The following is a 23368-nucleotide window of genomic DNA, read 5'->3' on the forward strand; positions in this document are numbered from 1 at the left end:
CCAACATTAACCTCACAGTGAATTTATTAAAGCTTGTGTTCATCCAGAAATGTTCTCTGGCTCCACTGGTTTTGCCTTCCCCTGCATGGAGGGGAATGGCTGATGCCCACATGGCTCTTTCTAGCCATGTTTTCTAGCTACAAACATAAACCAGGGTCTCTGGTTGGTTAACGTCTTGCACGCACTGCCTGCTTTCAGTCAGTTTATACAATATGTACGTACAAAGCTACAACTGCCTCAGAGGTCTGGGGAGCTGGCAAACTGCAAGAACAGAAACTGCAGAGGCAGGAAGCCTGTTAAAAGAGTGATTACCAGTATGTGTCAAGTATACAAGGCACTTCTAACGTAGTATGCTCTCCTAAAGACTGTGCAGTGTGATCAAATGCAAGCACTGTTTTGGAGGACAGTTACACTTGCAGTCATTACTCTCTTCCTCAGTATGGGAGGTGGCCCCACACCAGCACACCAACACTTCAGAAGGACCAAGTTGGGTGGGACAGGGTGGGGCTCATATACGATGGTGTTCATGCAGAAGCAGGGAATCTGATCTTTCAAATCATTGGGGAAACCATTCTCCACTAAAAAAGCATGCACAAAAACACCAAGACAAAGAATTCCAGTGGTACTTACGCGGCATGATCCCTTGGCTCACCAGCTCCTCCCGTGTGCGTCGCTGCTGGAGCTTCAACTGCAGCACTGCACGACAGCAAGGAGAGGAGAAAGAAGGAAACCCATCAGTGCAAGAAACAACCGAAGAGACATTTTCAAATGCATCTTATTTTCTTCTTTGGGTGGCAAGGCACTGGCCAGCAGCAGAAGGAAAAGACCCCGCTCCCACCCTGCTCCTCTGCCCTGCTGCAATTGCAGAAGTGGCCTGCAGCAGTCAGGTTTCCGTATGCTGCTGCGGGCAGAGGGAGAGGAAGTTGCGCAGGGTCTTGGCAGGCTGATAAAAATCCACAAAGCCAGGCCTGTTTCTCAATTCTTTCTAGAGCACCAACTGTTTTCCAAACCATTAATATTAAAAAACAAACAAAGAGAAACACGGGCTGACAACCCTCCAATAAACACAGAGTGACACCCCAGCTGCTAATGACTCCTGAAAACTCTAATTACCATGTGCAGATTAAATGATATGACAAAATTGTTGGTCGTTACTCTAAATTACAAGGCTGATTTCCTTCCTCAGCTCAGAAATTCACCTTCAGAAACAATTTGTGAAAGTGAAATACCATGGATATGTCTGGAAGTATCCTTGTTCCACTGCAGAAGAAATCCCTTACCACTAGAATTTTTCCTATTTATTTTAGCATAACAGAACATATTCATGACCTGTGTGAAATGCAATTAGCTAGGTTTTTTCTAATGTCAATCTCTGGAATAGTCATAATTTCAACATTTAGTTTATAACAGCAGTTTCTCTTTAAACTACACAATCAAAGCAACATTCTAGATTGTTCTTACAGTCAAAGACATCTTCCATATGAAAGCAACCTTTCAAAACTGAATTAAAAAATCACATGCATGTGTAGACACACACATGTCATATTAGGACAACCTGAGTATGAACAGATATTGAATCCCATTTGCAATCAAGCCCAAACTCCTAAGTATACTCAACATAAATTATTATAAAATGAATGGCAAGGTATCTCCCCTGTTTTAATTTTAATTTCTCTGTCAAGCTTATGTCTATTGTATAGTCCACAAAAGAAAAGTCCACAAAATGCAGTGAAACCACTAGAGAGCTCAACTGCTCTACAGTCTAATTATGCAATCTCATTATAACCCTTATGCTTCCTTTTTTAAGTACTTTGTTTGTCCAGTACATTCATTTCATACATTATATCCAAATTTATCCTGTACACTCCCTAAAGCAGGGATCAAAAAATTTAAGAAAATGCCCCTATGTCCACTTACAGATATCATCACATTTTACCTGTTTCTTTCAACCTCCTATTTGCAGTTTGCATTTGACTAAGATACATCTTCCAATAAGGGTTCTGGTCTTCATATGTATTAAACAAGAGATCCATCTCTTCCTTGGTTGTTTCCACAGCAGCCAATCACCCTTTCTTAAATGCACACCTAATTTTCTTCTTGGATTTGTCTAGCTTCCACTTCCACTGACTCTTGATGTACTTTTCTTTGAAAGGTTTACGACAGTGAGAAGAGTACCTCCTACCTGTGGAGGTACCTCTGTGTGCACAGTGTGCAAACTAGTTACCTCTCTTCTGTTTCTTAAGACAAACTATGATTTCTTAATATATGCATCCTTGGCAGGAGATTACTTTCTTTAGTACGTGGAAGTGAGAAAGGGAGGGAGAGTGTACAGAGCACCATGGTAATTCTGTGTGGGATCAGCCAAGAGCCAGAATGAGGAGGAGGGAACACAGAGGGGAAGGAACAGGCCCTTCGTTTGGCTGTGAAACTGCAAACAGAAGTGGTAGTTCCAGACTCTTCCTCCTACCCAGCATGAGATTGCACTCCTACTTCTGTGCTAGTGAGGGCTAACGCAGCCTCACGGCTGGGCCTCCTCTCAGAGCTCTTCATTTGCTGGATTCGTCTTGACGGTACTAAAACCCGCACCTACATGAGCACTCGATCCAACAGCTTGCTGCTGCAGTGTGAAAGCTCTCACTCCTCCCAGCATCTTTCATGTTCCCCTGACTGGTGGCTGGACTCACTGACACGACATGGACCACAGCCCACTGAAAACACAGAGTAGTTCTCTCATGAGTGAGTTGAAGAGGGTGACCATATAGCCAGGAGTTGTGGTTTAGCAAACAGGACACCAGGTATTTGCCAGCACTACCATAAGGTGGGAGTTAGACTTCCTACTTCCAACAGCAGTGATTTCTGCCCCATTAGGTAGCAATCCATTAAATCTCCCACTGCATGGCATTATTTCCACTAGTGAGCCATTTCAGGGACTCATATCCATACCCTAAATTAGCACATCTTACTAAATGTATACAGACAAAGTGCAGACCTATACCATCAGGTTCATCTCCCCAGCTTAAAGTGCAGATAATCATATTACTACTCATGTCTTCCCATTTACACATCTAGTAATGTATGTTATAGCCCTTTCTGCCAATTGCTACGACCACCTACTTTCCTTCACATTTCTAACTACACCTACTCTTTACCTTTCACCTCACAGAGTCAGGGATTTTCAGCAAAAAGCTCCCACACACTTTTTGCTCCTTGGTGCATACTCTTTCCTCACCTGTACTGATGCACATTTTGCTCAACCGTCTCAGTTTGCCTAAATGATCTAAACCATTTTTAAACATCATTATTTATGCCACCATAGTATTTGTTCTGTCCACACTGTTACCCATCTTGCATTTGTTTCCAGACTGCACAGGGCTGATCCCAACCAAAAACACTTTCTATGATTACAGTCAGTTGTTAATCCAACTAAGTAGTACTTCATTAAACTCAAATATACTTTTTAAAGCCAAAATATACCACACTACCAAGTTAAAGAAGTTATAAAAGTCTATTACAAACAGACAAAATCTCTAGCAACCAAATTTCACATATCCAAACAACAAAATAACATTTGAGCAGAGCTGTTTTCACAAACTAAAAAGCTGAACAGTGAGATTATACTGTTCTTATACCATCTAAATTCTTTATCAAATTTTCCACGGTTTTCTTCCTGGAACTGATAGCAGATGAGCCAGTCTTTACTCACTCATCCTCCTTCTGCAGTGAGGCAAAATGCTGCTGGTCTTTCGCTCTTCTAAAGTCTCCCTGCTGTTCTCAGATTTATTAAAACCAGTCTCAGCCAGACAGCTATAGACTTCATCAAATGACTTAAAATTCCCTTTGTGACTTCAGCTTCCCTTATGAATTTCCTAAATATATCTTATTTCTTTATCAGTTACCATCTACTACCCTTTTTCTCTACCCATGATACACACCTTTTATTTTTAAACCCTATGTCCCTCAGTAAGAAACTAGCAACTATCAAGAGAACTAAACTGGAGAATAAAAAACGGGTCATTTTCAGAATACTTTTAATAAGCACTAAGTAATTCCTTGGATTTATGAATGTATATACATATATATTATGCACAAGTTATAATCAGCACATAAAGTACTTTTTTTCCCAGGACAGCTTACTTTTGTGGCAGGGAGGAAGGCAAAAAGGATTATTTCAGTTCACTTCTGATTACATTTTGGCTTAAATAAGTACTTGGAGTTCCCAATGCCATTTCATATATTTAGGAGATCACCTGTTTACATGTGCAAGTGTGTGAATCCTATATATAGATTAACAGATGTCCCAAGCACCAATCCAAGGCTGTTGTACATGGAGCTCAGCCAAAGGTTTAGAATGACCAGAGAAATTCAAAGTTACTCTAAGACAGACTGAAGTGTAAGTCTTTCAATCACAAGCAAACAATCTTCTGTTTCCTTTATCCCTGCACTTAACCTTTAAATTGATTTTCAAATTAAGAATAAATTAGATCATATAAAGGGAAGTATATAACTGCTGGCCAGAAAACAAGTTCCAAACTGGTACCCTTCTACTCACCTTTTCATTCAACTTGTGACACAGTCTATGCAACATTTTGTGGGCTTTGTATGCTTGTCTGATTTTCCCACTCGAAACTGGGCATAATTTAATTATTTCACAAGTATGAAAAGTTCTGAATTAATGTCTGAACAAGGCTTTTATATCACTAATGGACTGTTCCAAAAGTTAGTAAAACATTTCAGAGAAATTTGGGAGTTAGTATAGAGGACTGCTGCCAGCAGTCTCAGAGAAGGAGCAGAGAACTGAGGTGGTGGGGGATGTATTAAATGACAAATAATACTGCCATATAGCTACCATCAACAGAGTTACCCTGTTAGTAAAATACAGCAAGTCAGATTATTTTTGTTCATCTTAGCATAAAAATTCCTCAATAGGGAAGCCACAGGCATATTTCAAGACCAGCTACTCATGGCTGGTGGTAGCTCAGATTCAGCAGTATATACTTAATATAGGGAGGCTGCACCCCTACAGACACTTTCAGGACACTTACAACTCCAGTTGTAAGCAGTGCATTAGTAGCAAGCAGAAGCAAAAACAAATATCTACGATGAGCCAAGTTGTTTTTTGCAGCTCGTTGTCTAAATCTGCAGCAGCATGCCTGCCCTTACACATACATGTCTGAAAGCTCTTCTATTTCTAAACCACACTTTGTATTTAGTAGTGTGACTAGACCTACTACAGAGACTAGACTTCAGATTCTGCATCTCTGCATTTCAAGGTTGAAAAAAAAAAATCTCATTTTAAAGACTATGTCACATACCAGGACAGGTTTGTGACAACAAATTAAAAAAATATTCTGCATTTCCTGTTTTTTGAAAACTAGTGAAGGGAAATACATGGCTTGTGAACTGCAGTTTGTGGTGAGGCTTCATGTATGTCATATTGAACACAGACTTACTGCCAAAAGGAGCCTGTGTTCACATTGCTACAACACCTTTTCTTCTAAGGAATCCCAAGTGATACTCAAGGTTGCCCAACCAAGGTTATGATTAATCCACATAGGGTGGATTACAACAGAGACAGCTCGAGCAGTAGTGCAGAACAGGAAGGAAGGAAGGCTGCTATGGATAAATGAAATCCTACAGAGGGGCTGAGAGAGGCAGAACTCCCTGGAATTCAGGCTGGGATACCCATGCAAAATGGGAGAGTGCAAGACATAAACTTTATATTAATGAAGTTTATGAAGGCTGAATGCTCACAGATTTATCAATTTCGTAAATTCAGTGAAAGCAGTTTGCCTGATAGAAAAATTCATCCTTGCAACCCAATGAATAAACCATGTGATTAGGAAGAGAAACCACTGAAGAACAAGTGAAATTAGCCTAACTTCATTATCTAAGCTGAGGAAAGTGCAAGCGTAAGTAAAAGCAGCCAAAAGCAATTTAATGCTCATAAGGGCTCACGGTCATTTATTTGTATGCTGTTCACCACCTCTGCATGCACAGCCCATTTTGAACACACTGTGCTACAGCATCCTCTTAACTCACAAGACAGTTTTAATACAGCATGAGCTGGGATGGAAACTTGCCAGTTAGTTCAACACCTCTACCTTTCTGTAGCGACAAAGGTATTTTAGGAGAATTTTCACTGGGCTAGCACTGAGTAGGTCTGACTATGTTTACTTTGTGAGGGTCAGAGAACACAGCCTAAGGAAACATGGTACTAAGCCCACATATACTTTCCAATTTTTTAGTCCAATGTGTATAACACCGTTAGATTAAGCCAACAGCCTGTATGCAACCAACTTAATTATAATATGCAACAATAAAAGACAGCTTTGACAACATGGGATATTTGCTGATCAAAATTGTCACAGCTGTCTGTGTAGAACTGGGGCCCCTAACTCAGACATCACAGTGCTGTGTAACTACTGCTTTGAAGGATGAAGCCACCTTTCCACTTACCACTCGGCCAGCAGCCCTTCTAATTACATTGAGAAGAGAACCTGTTTCTTAGTTTCTGATGAAATAGTCACATTTGACCAGTAGCCAGTGCCCAATTCAGCTTTTGAATATGTAGTGCACCAGCTGTTGTTTTCAGTGGAGGCCGTATCCTACACTTCTGACTGAATTCAGTCCCTTGGAAACATGGCAAGAAAACCCTTCCCTCACACCGAAAAATGGTCTCTGAGCATTTTTCAGCTGTGTCACCTTACAAAACAAATGTTGACTTGTGTTAGCCTTTTCCTGCTTCAGCAGGAAGCCAGATTAGATTCTTGTTCAAACACCAGCAAGGGCAGCTAAACTCCAGCTGTCTGTTCTATACACCTTTCTGTATAGAAGCAGCTAAGAGAGGTTAGTGAACCAAAGTTTTTGTAGTGTCCACAGGAAGCTTTAAGAAAAATTCAACTCTGATAGTTTGTGATCAATGAGTGAGAATACAATGGTCAAAATTAATTTTGATCTACTTATATTGCTGAGGCGGATTACTTTTTTTGTTTTAGAGTTGCATTTTTCTGATGTTGTCGACAACACACCCCACACCACACAGAATGTGCTAGAATGGGGGTTATCAACAAAGAAAAGCTAACTTTTGGGGCCTTTTTTAAAGGCAATTTTCTGAGCCTAACAGCATTTTAATCCACTAACTGCTGATGGGGAATACATGCTGGCTTTGCATTTAAGCTGACTGTGCAGTTAACAGAGAAGCATTTAAGTGAAGCAGACTGTAAATGACACCCAAACTGCAGGGATTATATGACACTTTGCTGCCCTGGGAAGGGGATGCCAGAAACTCACGTCCCTCAGTGGGGTGAAGGAGAAGCAGAAGATACACTGTTGATCCTCACAATTTGCAAGCATCCACTGTTGGGAACAGCGGCCATAGGGTTCTATTCATCTCAATGCATTTTAAAGAATAACTTGGAGCAAGCCTGGGCAAAGGGACAGCTAAGCAGAAGTTTATTTCTTTACTGTTTGAGACTATCTCTCATTCCACTACCTCTTTTCTCTACTCAGGCAACAATGGCTGCTATTAAAATGCAGGCAGCTTCCTCAACTCTTCCTTAGCAACCATCCTACAGAGAAAATGGAGTTGGGGAGGGTAAAGATTAGAAAGAAAATTTGTTTTAGTCTCTTCAAGTGTTATAAGAACCTTTCACACTAGGGGCAAAAGCCACTTATTTATATTCATGCTGTGGTCTTCTCTTTGTGAGGAATAGGATTGGGATCACTCTCCCTTACACCCAAAGAGGACGTCTGTGAAGGAGATCCTGAACAGGAAACAAAACCAGGATCAGGAGCGGTTCCCTACTGCACGTCATACAAATGATGAAAGCAGATTTCTTAGTAGCACTGCAGAAATCAGCATGTCCTGCTGCAACAGGCTGACCTGGAGAGGTGTCTCATGCCAACTTGGGGAACACTGATACCACTCCTTACCCAGCTGTGCTTGTCCAACACAGACAATTGTAGGAACAAAGCTGAAGAGGAGGTTTAACCAAGAAAGCCATACAGCTGCCTCGAAGGCATCTGGTATGGAGGACTTGAAACTTTTTTCACGACCACCTTTACTTTCTTATCCTCTTAGGAAGTTTATGAGAACATTAAAAATTTGTACAGATGAGAACAGGAATATAATTCTGCCTGATGTAGATCTAAACCCTCCATCAAGTGATTGTAGAAAAACAGAGCACATCCTTCACCTCCAAAGCAACAATTTTCAAAATATTTCACGGTAGATGTGCTAGTAATAATCCGAAAATGCAAGGTGGGTCACATAACACTAGAGCTGGCTTTTTCCATCCAGCACTTCTAAAAGCCTTCAGGCTCTGAAATGCCCAGAAGCTTTTAAAAGCAGCTGAAAAGTACAGAAAAAGGAGCGACTGATCAATTAAGAACATAAAAAGTGAAGGAAGAGAGAAAATTAACTGACTCTCACCCTTAGGACAAGAAGGTTTGTTTCCTGATATAATCACACTCTTCAAAGCTTCTACAGCCCAAAATGTTCTTGGGTCATATAAAAACATTGACATGACACGTAGCATGCACATGCCTGCTGATATATTAGATGCCTTATTTATATGACCATGTTCCAGAAGACTGGTTTTGGCTACTAGAAACAAAAAAACCCCAGGTACAGAGCAACAGCCCCTTTTTGTTGGGAGGATGTTACTGGAAAAGAAATAAGAAATAGGAAACATTAAAAAAAAAATATTTTCAAAGGATGATGGAACACTTGCATGTATTATCTTTTAATGAGTCAATTTTATGAGGCATTAAATAGATCTCTTAGTGGAAACAGATAAATACAGATTCTTTGATACAGAATCAAAAATCCCAACCTACAGAGGAAAGTGGTCCCCAAAGAATATGGAATCAGAAGCACATACACAGTCAAAAGTAAAAGGATCTCTTTCCATCCTCATATATTACCATAAGGTAGCCGGTTCACATTGTGAGCACAGAACAACAAGCTACCTCAGCAGGTAATTTGTCAGGCTTCATACCAAATTTGATACACGTGGAGATCACAGTTAATTCAAAACTGTATTTAGAAGGAAAAACTACAGTTTACATCAATTTTAGTTTTGTTAGGACACAGCATTACATAACAAAAACAGTAGCACCATCCAAGTACCAAGACATAAATATGATCTGTCCAGACAGGACAGAACAGTTACTCCTGTTATTGGTTCTCAAAGGCTCAAGTCAGCATTGGCATTCTGGGGTGGTAAAACGTGCAGATATCAAAGGAAGAATCAGTTCATAGCCTTAGAAGTTTACAGCCTCAGTCCTCAACACTGCACACAACTGAACATGCTTATTTCACAGGTGCTACTCATGTATGTCACTCTAAATATTTGCAAACTTGATTATTACTACAAAAAGTTATGCTGAATTTTGCAGGGTTCTTTTCATGTTTATTTATAATTAAGACTAGCAGTTTTACAGCCAGTGCATTTTACGGCATTTACCTTTATATCCTTCCTCCATGACTTAACTCCTGCCATTTCCATTAAACACATAAGACTTATGGAGACTTAATGCCATTTTAATCACTGCTACTTTTTAATCCAATGCCAGCTTTGTCTTCTTTGATACTAAAATTTTAAAATCAGATAAATTTATTACTATTAGTACATGAGTCTTTCTATTGAACACACTGAAGCCGACTCTCAACCATAGAACCTTGGTAAGCCTAACAGTCCATTTCAGCACTTGCTGAAACTGTTAAAGTACAACTTTAAGAAATTACCCTGAAATACATGTAAGGTGGTATATTTAGTAAGATATGCAACATGTAAAAATGTGCAACAAGCTTGTCAACAGGAAAAGTTGGTTTGCTTTCTGTACAGTGTACTACTGATTCTTATAAAATCATTCTGTTTCAGTAATAGTGGTTAGGTGAAAACTAAGCGTGTGAATAACTAGGCACATATCCATATCTATGGAATCTGGCTACCATGCATGATCCAACAAGATGACCTGTAACAAAACACCTAGGTGGAAAGGTCTACCTAAAATTGACCCACTGGTATCATAATACAGTAAATATTATCTGTAATTAGTGCTTGTTGTATCTGTAATCAGTGCTTGTTGATGCCATCTATATACTCATTGTTACTATCTATAGGTGGAAGAGAAGTCTTGAGGGTGAAAAACAGAGAGAATTTCCCAACTCCCTGTGTAAATGTGAGTCACAGTCTACAGTGATTTGTATATTCCCATGAAACAATGAACAAGGAGGAACTAACATTGCCCTTAACCACCTTGCAAAGACAACCCTAGAAAGAAATTCTCCCAGATAATTTAATACGACATGGCAGATGGGGACAAATGAAGAAAAAAGAAGGAATGGGTAGATATATCCTGACAATTAGATTTACGGCTGTCTACTAACGTGACAGTACAAAAGGCAAGCTACACAAGGGAAAAACAAGTTTGAACCCTTTTCATTTTTTCTCTTGCAAAGATAGAGGTATCTCTGCCTATAAGAAGAAAGAGATCCAACTTTTTGCCTTCTGTAAAGATGGGACATAAGAGTTGTTGATATTTTTTCTGAAAAATTACACAGAAGAAAAAAGAAAAAGCATGTTTGGAGGTACAGCAGAATCCAAACAATTTTTCACTGTATCTAAAACTCTGGGATCAAGGGATGTGTTTTTGTGAGGTTATAACAAGCAGAAAAAAAATCAAGTATTGAGGCAGTGCCAAGACACATCCATAAAACACATGATTGATTAGACACGTTCATAACACTAAAACTGATGATGAGAGCATCAAGAGACATGGTCTAATATTTTTCCTTTATAGTTCACCTCCCAGACTTCAATTTCTGCTACAGCTGAGTGCTCCAGTGTACTAAGAGCCTCACAGATCAAGGTTGAAAACTTCCTCAAACATTTCTGAGACTGTGTTGTTGGCCCAATGATTCAGCCTTCCTCCTGCCACAGGGCACCCTCTACAGATAGAGGTTAAAAGTTCCCTTCACAGGAATCATCTCATAGTCAAGATACCGCAGATCTTCTGTGGCAACAGCTGGGACACCTCGACATATGAGCTGTGTTTTGGGGGTTTCCACTAGAACGTGGAATAATTCTGTATTTCAAAGACCATTCAGATTCCTAACGACCTAAAGATGTTTGGTTAATTGAAACCAAATGCAAATGAGAGCAAATGTGTTTTTCCACAAGTGGTAGAAAAAAAGACTTAGAAGTACGCAAATCCAGCAGTTCTTTAGAAAAAGTAATTAACTAGTTATATAGAGAACTCAGAAAGCTGGCTCTTATAATTTTAAATTAGTTCGCTTGAGCATCTCCTAGCTTCAGACGGTTCATTGTGCTGACAGTTATTTCATGGGACATGAAACAAAAGTGGTTTTGTCCAATGTGCATATTACATGCAAAATAAAGAGTCAGAGCATTCCCTATCTAGTTAGCATTCCTGTCACCAGCTTCTGTCCAAGCCCTAGCATCCTCTCTTAGCAAGAATTTCAGGTGGATACTACAAGGAATTACCATATTTCTTCAGTTCACAGTAGTGAGAAACATCCTTGCTGTTTTCTCAAAGACTGTGAAGACCACGTGCCACAATCATGTCATTTGAGGTTCAAAGATTTTGGCCTCTGCACTGCAACAGTTTGACACCTTCTTTACAATTTCAATACAAATTCTATTAGAATTCTGTTCCTACTTGTAAAAAAGTTAGAAGATTCAGCTTTGACCATCATATCACTCTACATTAGATATCAGTTCCTCAACAGTAGCCCAATATGGAAGCTGATCCCCCAAATTTGCATTACACATAAAAAAACACATCTAAGTCCCTCAAAATCTTTGAACTGATCACACAACATCTATCTACTGCTTTCTACTTCCTTTCTCTTTGGATATTTACTTTCTTTCAAAACTCTGGACTACAGATCTCCAGGACAGACTTTCTTGGGTTTTTCCATGAGGGAAGATCTACACCGTTGAAAACAAATCCAGCTACGAGGCTTAATGTGGTTCTCAAGTGTTATCATAGCTATAAATATTGAAATAATATAATTCTGTGTAACAGGTCAACTAGCAAGCTAAAAAAACCCAGCAGTCCAGAATGGCCTGCGTGACCACTGACTTCAGACTGGTAGACAAATTCTGTAGATGTTTAAAATGCTCCTGCTGGCTCAGTCCTCTACTGAAGGGCACAGAGGGCACTGCCAGCAGCAGCAGGTACTCCCACACTGATTACACACACTGCCAGATTCTCTCCCAACTGCTGAAAGAGATGGGCTTTCACTAACATACTGACCAAAAGCAAGTGAAGGGCAGACACGTTTCCCTTCTGTTGCTCCCTCCAGCAGTGAGGCAGGAGATGGTTACGTGGGGACAGCATTTGCAACTGCTGTACTTAGATCAACTGTCACATGTCAGCCCTGAAGATACAACCCTTGCCCTAAACTGCTTGCAGTCAGTGTGACAGATATTATTAGCAGCAGTAAAACAGTCTCTCAAAGAGATGCAAAGGTACTATTAGTTTAGCATCTACTTCTAAAATGCTGCCTTCCACTTCTGAAAAGGGAGAATTTGACATCGGAGCGTGGAAAAGGGAGTGAGCTGGAAGCAGGCTTAGAAGGACCTACACATCAGTGTGACACATAAAGAGGCATGAAAGCCTAGGAAAGTGAAAGTAATGAAGAAATGCATTAAAAGAGCATCCACCAAAATAAGTAATGAAACCCACGCTGTTTTCAGGGACAGGTTATATGCTGCTTGTAATACTGACCAAATTATGCAACGGGAGTTTGTACATTCTGCCTTCCAGCACTGCTGTGAAATTTGCAGAGGTGAGTAATCAAAGAACATAGCTACATCAACATTCAATTCCTACAAAAACCACAGCTATAGTCTCCATGCACTGAATACTAGACAAACATGGAGCAGCATGAAGCTAGGGAAACTCCACACAGAGAAAATCAAAGGTGGATCTCTTCCTTCTGTCACTCAGAGAGCATCAGCCAGCTCTGTCCCCAGCAATCCAGTTGTGCCCTGACAAGTGTTTCAGTAAGGAAGGTTACCAGAAAGATGTTAAATGTGTCAGCTGGTAGGGTGCAACACAGTCATTATGGGAAATACCCTCAGAATGGTGACAGGCCCATGAGATGCCTTAGGGGATGGAGACCACAGAATGAGATCTTTACAAGCATGACTGCAACAGATGATCCCTGCCCCTAGCATGGACAAAAATCCATAGGCTTCCACTGAAAACTTTCAAAATGCTATTTTTTTTTACAAAAGATTTTCTTTAGAGCTGTTCATTTCTGAAAGCCAGTATTAAAATGAGATTGTCCAGAAAGCCTGCATTTCACCAATTTTCATCGTCAATTTTGCAAAGAATCCATGTTACAAAGCAATATACCCTCTTCCTTATTACTGACCTTTCACATTTCTTGTTAGCTGCATCAGGCCAAGTCTAACTTTAGATGGCAGATCCACAGGCTGGTAAGTTCAAATCTTTGTTTACTTGTAAGACTGTTGACTATATTATACACAATAAACTCTGAGAAGGTCACCTGCACATTTCTACGCATGTCACTGAACACCAGGAAACATCCTGAATACACTAATGAGCAAAAAACCCATTTTTTAGTTCTTCTTAGTAATTACAATATTGCAAAGTATTTCAGCTACTGCAGGTTTGCTCTTAGTTTGGAGAGATTCCAGGTTAGTAAATTTTACATGCCAGGGAAAAACACTATATCTATTTTAACTAGCCCAAGTAAAAGAAAGAAAACCATGAACTCTTCTTCATGATAATGCCCTTCAGCAGATTATACACCCACTCACAGGCTTCCTGCAAGAAAAAGGAATGCATTTTGCCCTACAGGCTCACTACACACTTTAACTTGATAAACTTAAGCTACATCAGGAGTCATATCCCATTTTCTACCATAGGCTGCAGAGGTTCTTGCCAAGAAATGTGCTGCTTTTACATTTTGGATTAAAATTTATTGATGCAGCAGGTGACAAAATCAGTAATTCAATGCTCAGAAAAGACTGAAGATATGAGAGTTGAGGCCCGAAATCAAAGATCTAAGCAGGCACTTATTTTTGATATAGATATTCACTAAGTTGTTGACCAATGACTTGCAGGTGATGAAAAATCTGATGTGACTACTGACAGATCTTAGAGATGATAAAAGTACTGAGATAAGATTTACACAGGCAGCCTGAGGCGGATCCAAAAACAGAAGGAAAAACCACAAGTGTCACTGACCCTCGGATCTTTGAGCAAGAGAGTCACGGTGACATCTGCCTAGCAAGGACTCTGAACAAGCATGTTAACTGCAGAAATTGTTTCTGGATGAAAAGCAAGCAATTTGAGTTTAAAAATCATAGTTCTGTTTCAAAAATCATAGTTCTGTTTCAACAGCTCTCAGGAAGTCATTTGCTTTTAAACAGCCGTTTGCTGTTTAAAAGCATAAATACAGATATTTTCTTCAAAAAAGAAACAACAAATAATTATAAAAAAACCAGTAATTTGAAAGCCTCACAAGTTTTTTCAGACTTTATTAACACGTTTGCCAGTTGCTGGGACTATTGGTACCTCAACACCACTACCACTGAACATGAAGCTCAGTTAAACTGTGAAGAAAATTCAGTTGACAGGGCAGGAAAGTACTCACTGCAAATTTTACTTGATATCATTACTAGTTCAAAGCATTGTCTGCATAAATGCTACTGACAGCTGTACTCGTCGCACCACACCCACTTTCTATTATTTTTTGTTTTCTGCATGCATTGAGGCCTTACACCTCCTTGCTCTTGCAGGTCCAAATCTGCAACTCTTTCCTTTTAGTATGACTTTGCAATAAAGAAAGCACCATAGTAGCCTTTTTTTGACAAATTAAGTATATCACAGTGTGGTAAACAAGTTAGCTTCTGTCCTTCTCCTCCTCCTCTTCCCATTCCCAGCTTGAAAATAGCTAGGACTAAAGCAACAGCTGGGGATCATTACACTGACAGGAATAGTTCAGTAAACTGCAAGAGGGGAAAACATGTCACATCCAAAAAAACCAAAACCACATTAGGGCATTAGGACCAAAAAAATATGTGAATTTAACTCCAGGAATAATGCTATGACTCTCCTTCCACTGATAACAACTGACTTATAAAAACCCTGGTCATTCAGTGTTAACCCTTTCCCTAAGCTTCCCACTCATGTCATAAAGTTAACAAATGCCCTGAAACACATTTATTTTTTCCTCAAAGTCAAACAAGGCATGCTGGCAATTAAGAAAAAATAAATTTAAATTGCCAGCCAACTTCAAGCCACTTCACATAAATATACTATTATCTTACCTTCATTGCACCTCTTTAAGCATAGTCACACTCTATGGTTGCAACAAGAGGCTACAGGGAGTCTTAACCACATACATCTGGTGTGCCTCTGGATTTGCCACACGAAATGCCAGCAGATGAGCTCCCCGTATGTTCAACGCATTTTCTATGATTTAATGTGTCAGAGCACTAATTGCATAAATAATTCCAAACAGTGGGATGAATTAGGCCATAATTCAGAAAGGCCTCTGTGTGTTTTATGATTGGTTTCTGACACTGCTTGCCCCTGCATTTGCACGAGGCATCGCTTTGACATCTACCACAACATCTTCAGGTCCACTCTGAAGCAGCAAGACACAGATCACCCTTTACAGAAAAATGTCACCCTGCATTCCCGTGAAATGCCTCAGGCACAGGGGCTGCCCTATTGCCGGGGATCTCCCTGGGATTGAGAGCTTCCAAGGCTACACGTGCAGGTTCTTCTGACCCCCACTGGGTGAGGCACAGCCACGGGCCAGCTGGACTTTCAGGTGCCGGCAGGTGTAATGACGGTAAGGTCTAGATCACTCCTGAAGAAAGCCGTATGTTAATAAGCACTTGCATGACTCCTGATCTCTTCAAAGTACTGAACAGATATTAATAGTTTAATCAAAGGCTAAGCTAACTCAAATTACCTCCCAATTGCTGCAGACCAAGAATGTGCTCACAGTTAGTGCAGATCAGATGGCATGCAGGAACTTGTTCCTGTGTCTGGGCCCTGAGATACAAATCTTAGAAAAAGACAGGTGAGTCTCACTGTCAGCCCCCGAGTCACACTGACCATTTTTGAAGGGAGGACTTGCCAAAAAAAAGTGTTTAGTTTAAGAGCAATGAATTAAAGAAGTAGTACAGACGTGGAAAAGTTGGAATTTAGTTTTAGAAGTACTTAATTCTCAGACAGACTCACATGAACACTAACTGGGTTTTGAGTAGCTTTCTGCAATTCCCTCTTCGGATCTTTCATGAGGGGCTACCATATGGTTGTGTTAACTGGTCTAGGAACTGCAAACTGGGCTCTTTTATTTGAAAACTAAATCATTCCAAGGCATTCTTGAATAGAAAACATGTTTATGGATTCCTGAATTCTAGGAATTTTATAAATAACTGCCCTAACACATATTTTGAAAAATACACGCATAAGTTCTTTGACTTCCCCATGTGGGGAAAGGATCACCAGTTTCCAAACTTCAATGTCAAGTCCTAATTTAAAAAAAGGAAATAAATCAGATTTAGGAGACCATTTGTTTTCCAGAGGCAAGGAAGCAAGACACAGTCTATTCCAGATATCCACTTCTCATAAGGATCATTAAGAGAACAGGTATGAGCACTGTGAGCGTTAATACAGACAGCCCTAGTTTGCCCAGTTTTATTAAGAGGTGGTAAAAAGTGAGGAAGATAAATGCATGAATTTTCTCTTCTGGGTGACAACAAAACTAAGCCATCCCATTTTAGAGGGACCAGAAAGTAAGGTACAACAGTCATTACAGTTTCAGCTCAATGCTAGTTATTGACTTCCAGATAACTAGCAAGGGTTTACACGTGGGTGCATCTGTGTCTCCGCTACCAGTAAGATTTGGCTCTGTAAAATACAGTGCAGGCTACAGCATAAACACAACAGGTATCCCCAGGAGACTTGAATGGAGCAGCTGCAAAGCTAAAGGGTTATTATTTTCCTTATCTGACATGAAAGAAGCTGGCAGCATCTATTTGTCTTCATTTGGTAGCCAGTAGAAAGCAGCTACCTCCTCATCACATATGATATTAGAGTATCAAGAATTAGCAGTGGGGTAGGCTGATGGTATTGCTAGACTTTGCAGAGTCTACAAAGCTTTTTAAACGATCAGAATTATACAAGATTTCAATGGCCTTAATTAACTTCAACTTGAGACAGTGACAAACCTTTTTATGTTGTTCAAAGTAAGACAGAATTGCTTTTTCCGCATTCTGCATTTTATCCCACTGTACAGCTTGCGATATTTAGTGACTGGATGAAAGATGTACCCTGGCACATACAAATGCAGAGTGCTCACCTTCTGTGAAAATCAATGCCTTGCAAATACAGGACAGATGCAAGTTCTGGCTTTTTAAAATTTGGGGTTGTTTTTCATCTCACAAGATTGATGTGCTGCAGCTCTTTGCTTCCAGAGTAGATAAAGTAATCTGGGAACACTGCCTATACTAATGGATTTATAACTCCTGAACTTGAATTTGAGGACTGTGACTTCAGTTTTCTTTTTCTTTTCCATATTTTTTCAACAAAGAATATTCCAATGAAAACATGCAACAAAAAACAGCAATATTTTTAAAAGCTAATAACAAGCTAACTCTTGATAGATGATAAAGAGGTTTGGTAGGGGGAGTGACAGTTGGGGGCAGAAACTTAGCAGTTTTACTTGGCAGCCTCAGCAGGCCTAGAGCTACAAATGAGAGAAAAATCCTCTAACTGCAACTGCTAAAATCCTCTTCTACATGCTGGTCATCTTTATGCAACAAACATGGTCTTAATCTATTTGGATTCTTGTCCTCAACTCCTTCCCCCTTTACTTTACCTTGTTCTTCAAAATGTCACTGAAAGTTATTTTCCCCTCCTCTCCGATGACATTACTCACTCTTGAAATCAGTCACCACCTTATTTCTGAGGCCACTGTACTCCAGATCATTGTTCACTCCTGCAAGTTCCTGCTAAAATTTCACTTGTAGCCAGACAGATCCAATATTTCTGACAAAACACAAATATTGCTATGTTTGCTATTGGCATTTTGTGATGTTCTGTTCTACTCTGTAATCTTTTCCCAGTTCCTGTTTGTTGCTATTTATTATGCTGTGCGCTATGAATCGATTACTGCCTGTTTTCATCTTCTCAATCTTTTTCCATCCCTCCAGATCTTCTTCTTTCCTTCTAGGTATCACTCCCTGAAACCTGACCTCTTCTTGTTTACACAATCTTTCAGAATTGTCAAACTGTCATTAAAAAATCACACATATTTGCAGTACCCTACTATCTAAAAATCACATTTATACATATACACCACACTCCTTGCAAACTCTCGAAAGAACAACATATAGAGACTGAAAACATGATACTCCAGAACAAGCCTTTACACCTTTAATGAAAGAGCCTTAAAACATTGCTCACAAGAGCCCTACAGACATAGGGGAGAGGAAGAAAAAGTTTGAAATTAAAAACTCCCAATTGCAAGTGAAATTGTCTCAAGGTCCAACACTGCAAGTCACTACATACAGTGTTCCAGGCTTGTCCAGTGACATGCTTGAGCACCCTCAGGGACAACAGGTCACAGGAGTCAGTGGGAAACCCAAAATCTGGACTACTGCCCGGAAAAGAAAAAGCAAGCAGATTCAATATGCAAAGGGGGAGGGGGGGGAAACCCCAGCGAAAACCAAAACAAAAGCAAATCCACAAATTAATTATACAGTGTCTACAGTACAGAAAGCAGAGTCTGCTAACCTTCTCGTAAGCTGTGGTATGAATCCTGATATGTGCCTGAACAGCTTTTCCCTTGCTTTGACACAGTCTCTGCAAGCGGCACAATCCCAACATAGGCAGGCTGGAGTGTCTTGGCTTTATCCAACATATTAGAGGAAATCCCTGGACCTGAAGGCAGATTCTGTAACACAGAAGGCGTCCCAGGCAAGTGGAAGGGGTGCTTAAATCCTCACAAGAGACCCAGCGTCAATCCCTCTCTACCAGGCTTCGGTCAGTGCACCGAGTGGTAGAGTGGAAAAAAAAAATTAGTTTACTGCTAGATTCCAAGGCTGTGCTTGCATAGGAACAGAGAGGCTCTGGAGGCACAGACAAATCCTGACAGCCAACATCTAAAGCTTAAAATCAGCAAGTCTCTTGGAAAAATTTTTCTTCCTACTATCTCAAAGCTGAGACAGAATCTTCACTGTTTCAGCAAGCAGCTATAAGCATTCAGGATCCCAGTATGCAGAGCACTGCTTATCAACAGATGCATGGACTTCTTTGTGGGGCCACTTGCAGTAACAGCCAACCTCATTCACCCAAAATAGTGAACAGTTGGTTTCTCTACTCACACTACAGACACCTGCCAGACAGGCAATATCATGTGATTGAGCAGTACCCTCTCTCCCCCTGCACCTCCCCACTGTAAGCACGCTGTGCACACAGCCAGGAGAACACCACTGCTCTGAGCACAGAAGCCACATGCCTTTTCTTTCCTCTTGCTTAAACTCTTAAGAGTTTTTGATATGCAGAAAGATGAACAGATAATTGAGGAAACAGTTTTCTTATGCATTTGCTCTGAGACCACATACAGATAACAGCAGGCTACTTCTGTACAAGCACATATTCTCATCTCTTCTTCCTTAAATCCTTTCTCCCAACCTAGTAGAAACACCTACCTGAGGATAATCTGCAACCCCAAATCAATAACCCTCTTTTGTGAGCATTAGAACTTCAGAATTTGTGCTTGTATGGACACAGTCACCTCATCTGGTACTCATTTCATGTGCATCATGTACAGATGCCATATGGTTGACAAACTTTGGTTATACATACTGCCCACCATGGCACTGGAATTGGAAGTGGCCAGGAGAAAACACATTCTATCCAAGCCACAGCCAGGAGGTACTCTCACCATATAGCTGGTGGCCTTGTTGGGTTTTAGTCTTGCTAAAAATGAATCACAAAAGGTGCAATAAAGTCTGAGGTGAAAAAAACCAAACAAACAAAACCAAAAAATATAGTTGTCCAATACCTAAAAAAAGTATTCTTGTATCTTTCCAGGAAAAAAAAGATAAAGAATAATCAGGGTCATTCTACAAGTCTGAAACAAAGATAACCATACGGACATTACAAAAATAAAGAGGCAAATACTCTAAACACTGTAGGAACAGTCTCCAATTCATATTGTGCTCCCATCCCAATTAAGACAAAAATTTCTCATCTCCAAATAGTCTGAGAGGCATTCAAGCCGTTTTATAAAGCAAGGCTGGAATTACAATCATAGGGAAAAAAATGTCTCTAATAATGAAGCTAATATCTAAGAAAGGTGGTGTTCAGCCAAATGCTGGATGGCATCAGTGAAATTTCTGAGTACTTTCAACAGTACTGTTCTTACTTTGAAATGTTCAGCCTTCACCCAGGAAAGAATCCAAACTCTAATGTTCCTGTGGGTTAAAAAATACCTTTGGTTATTATCTAAAGCTCTGTAATTGCATTACTCTTAAATTACCAACACATACTGAACAGAAACTTTCATCTTAAATTTAGGATTTGTAAAAGTCAGATAAAGGTTCAATTTCTCAGTGAACTTTAGCCAATAAGGTCAAATTACTGCATAAGTAGATGAGCCTGCTTTTGTATAAGCATTAGCAGTGATGACACTGTGGAGAACTGCCTTGGGAGTGCTAAAGCCAGGATGAAGGAGAAGATAAAGAAACATATTGTCCCTTTCAGCAGCAACACAAAACTGCACATTGAGTCAAGCCTGATACTTTGAGCAGAGAGGTCCCATAATTACTGTAATAACTAAAGAACAACTCTCCTGTGCCAGACCGAGTTCTACTTTTTCTGACAAGCAATATACCATCATCTGGATGGTAAAAATTACAAGATTCAGCTACAGAGGTCAGAACCTGCTATTATTTTGCCAACCAGGGCCTCTGAGTTAGCAGGTCACTACAGCATATGAAACCTGGGAAATGTGAACCAGTTGCTCTATCCAGCAAACTTGCCAATACCAGGTATTGCCAGCACAGTTCTAAGATGTTGTCCAAGTTCTGATGAAGAAACTGATGAAGATCTGATCCTCTCAATGTATTATTGCAGAGCTGCAGATAGGTACACAGACCTACTTTTCTTTCCTCCTTTGTAGAAAACAGCTGGGAAAGAAAAACACGTGATTGGCCCAATGGTAGCTAGATAAATATCCTGAGTAAGATATTCTAAAATTCTGTCTTACAGCATCAAATTTGTCCTATAGCATTATTTAGTGTTCTGAAAGAAGGAGCAATTATCCAAATCATCTGGGCCACAGCACTCCAAAAAGGACTTGGACAATGTCCTCCATGCAGTAAGAAGACAAACTCCAAGGGGCCCAGTTTGGAGGATATCATCAACACATGAGCAAGCACTTGTGGAGTACCTCCTTGCAAAACATGGACTCTGATAGATAAGTAAAGACCAAGAGCAAGCTGTCTTGTAGGAAACACTGACACTATTTTCACACTTATGAGCATGAAAAAGTTAAACAAAAGTTTAATTGTTTTATTGGATCCTGATGTACTCATAAAAGATCTGAAGTCTGATCAATGGTCACATGGACAGAAATATCAATGCACTGTAAGAACAAGTAAAGCCTGATGAATAGTTCTGACAGTTACTTCGGAAATCAGCAGAGCAGATAGGCAAGTTCATTTCACGGCAGAGGTAGGATTTCCAACAACAGTTTCAGTTGCCTAACCAGTACAGAAAAGTAGGGTCAGCCCTCACTAGTGCATGCCCAACATTCGGTATCTTGCACAATCTTTACTCTGCTGTTGGCAGAACAATCACCTTTACCAAGGGGACCCACATATTTTTCACAGATTTCTCATTAGAAAAACATCAGGCCCGATTTTCATAATCTATCTATGAGACATCAATTGAGCCTTATATCCTTTGACTTTCAAGTATGAAATGAGATACACAGTGTGGGAATGTATTCTTCTTCAAGATGCTGCATCAGGTGTGCACACAGCTTGCACAGATACTGCTGCTCGTTCTGAGGCCTGGTGGGCAAGGAAAGCAATACTTGTATGTGAACGTCAGGTATCACTACCCACTCAGTACTTTGAACGAATTTTAATGAATTCATTAACTTTACCTTCTTTTATTTTTCTATCCTCAAAAGCCAAGGGAAGGGAGAAAGGGGCCACACCAATCTTGACACAGGGTAGACTTTGGATGAGCTCAGCTATTACACAAAACTGCATCATTAGTTCCCTCTCCCCACCAAAATAATGGATTCTTTAAATTCAAATTAATAATCAGACAGAAAATGTGTTTACAATCCCCACCACCATCTTAAAATGTGCATTTTTTCCTCCTTTCACCTCCAGTCCTCCCTGAAGCTAAATGCAGGTTTCTCTGTCTTTCTTCCCCTAGTAATAATGTTCTCAGACAAAACAATGCCTGCAATGACCTGCATGCACACAATTTAGTGATGAAATATAAACAATGTACTGCTAAAAACTGGCAAAGAGCTGCAAGAAAGGCTCACTCAGGCAATGTGAGAAAGATCTCAGTCGAGGTGTAAGATGAAACCTCAGAAAGAAGTGTGAAGCCCACTATATTTGAAGATCTATCTCTGATATTTCTAGCAAGCAGACAAAAGCTGGAAAATTAATAGAATGCTGTACCTATATCACTGTAAAGCTTTTATGTCCTTGATGTCTTATGATTCAATTAATTTCACACTTCAAAATAAATACAAACTTCACGCTGACACTTATGTTGCTTACTTCTTCTCAGCTAGGGATCACATTTATGTAACGTGAGTTCACTGTGGATATTCCCAGGATCCTACCTCCTACCAACAGTGACCTTTAGGTAGAGGAAGAAAAGCCGGGCTGGGAGCACTGTACATTTTTGCTTCTCCAGTTCTCAGGAAGAGCCCGAGGTTTACGTACTTTTTTTAAACTAGCTGGTGACAGCTAGTGCTGCCAGTCAGCATTCAGATAAGACAGGTAGCCAAAAGTAAACCACCATGCAGATGTAAAAAAAAGGCCACAGCAGCAGGAACAATGCCTGGGAATCTGGACCTTTGTCGCAGCCTCTGAGCAGCCCTTCAGTTCCCCAGCCCACTCTGGGATATACCAACACCCCCACTTTTGGCAAGTTGGCTGTCATTGAGCTGTAATTACTGTGAATTGAAAGCTTAAAAATAGCTGCTGCACAGGGTGGAAAACCTATCAGATGATGTCAAGGCGAGTTTTGAGCCCTCCCTCTCCTCCACCTCCCCCTTCCCCACTTCCTTTCCTATGTCACTCTC

General features: G+C 40.2%; 1 protein-coding gene across 1 annotated transcript in view; it reads right to left on the reverse strand.

Moving 5' to 3' along the window:
* The window catches only part of MRTFA (myocardin related transcription factor A), a 48859-nt gene extending 29536 nt beyond the window's left edge, over positions 1 to 19323 (reverse strand). Inside the window, exons 1-2 of the mRNA XM_027654345.1 lie at positions 18820 to 19323; positions 631 to 696 (exon numbers count right to left, since the gene is read on the reverse strand). Coding sequence (XP_027510146.1) covers positions 631 to 696; positions 18820 to 18946 — 193 coding nt within the window. The 5' untranslated portion in view covers positions 18947 to 19323. The remainder of the gene's footprint in view (positions 1 to 630; positions 697 to 18819) is intronic.
* Between the last annotated feature and the right edge of the window lie 4045 nt (positions 19324 to 23368).

Source organism: Corapipo altera, unplaced genomic scaffold (genome assembly GCF_003945725.1).
Source record: "Corapipo altera isolate COAL_440 unplaced genomic scaffold, ASM394572v1 1, whole genome shotgun sequence".
Classification (NCBI taxonomy): domain Eukaryota; kingdom Metazoa; phylum Chordata; class Aves; order Passeriformes; family Pipridae; genus Corapipo; species Corapipo altera.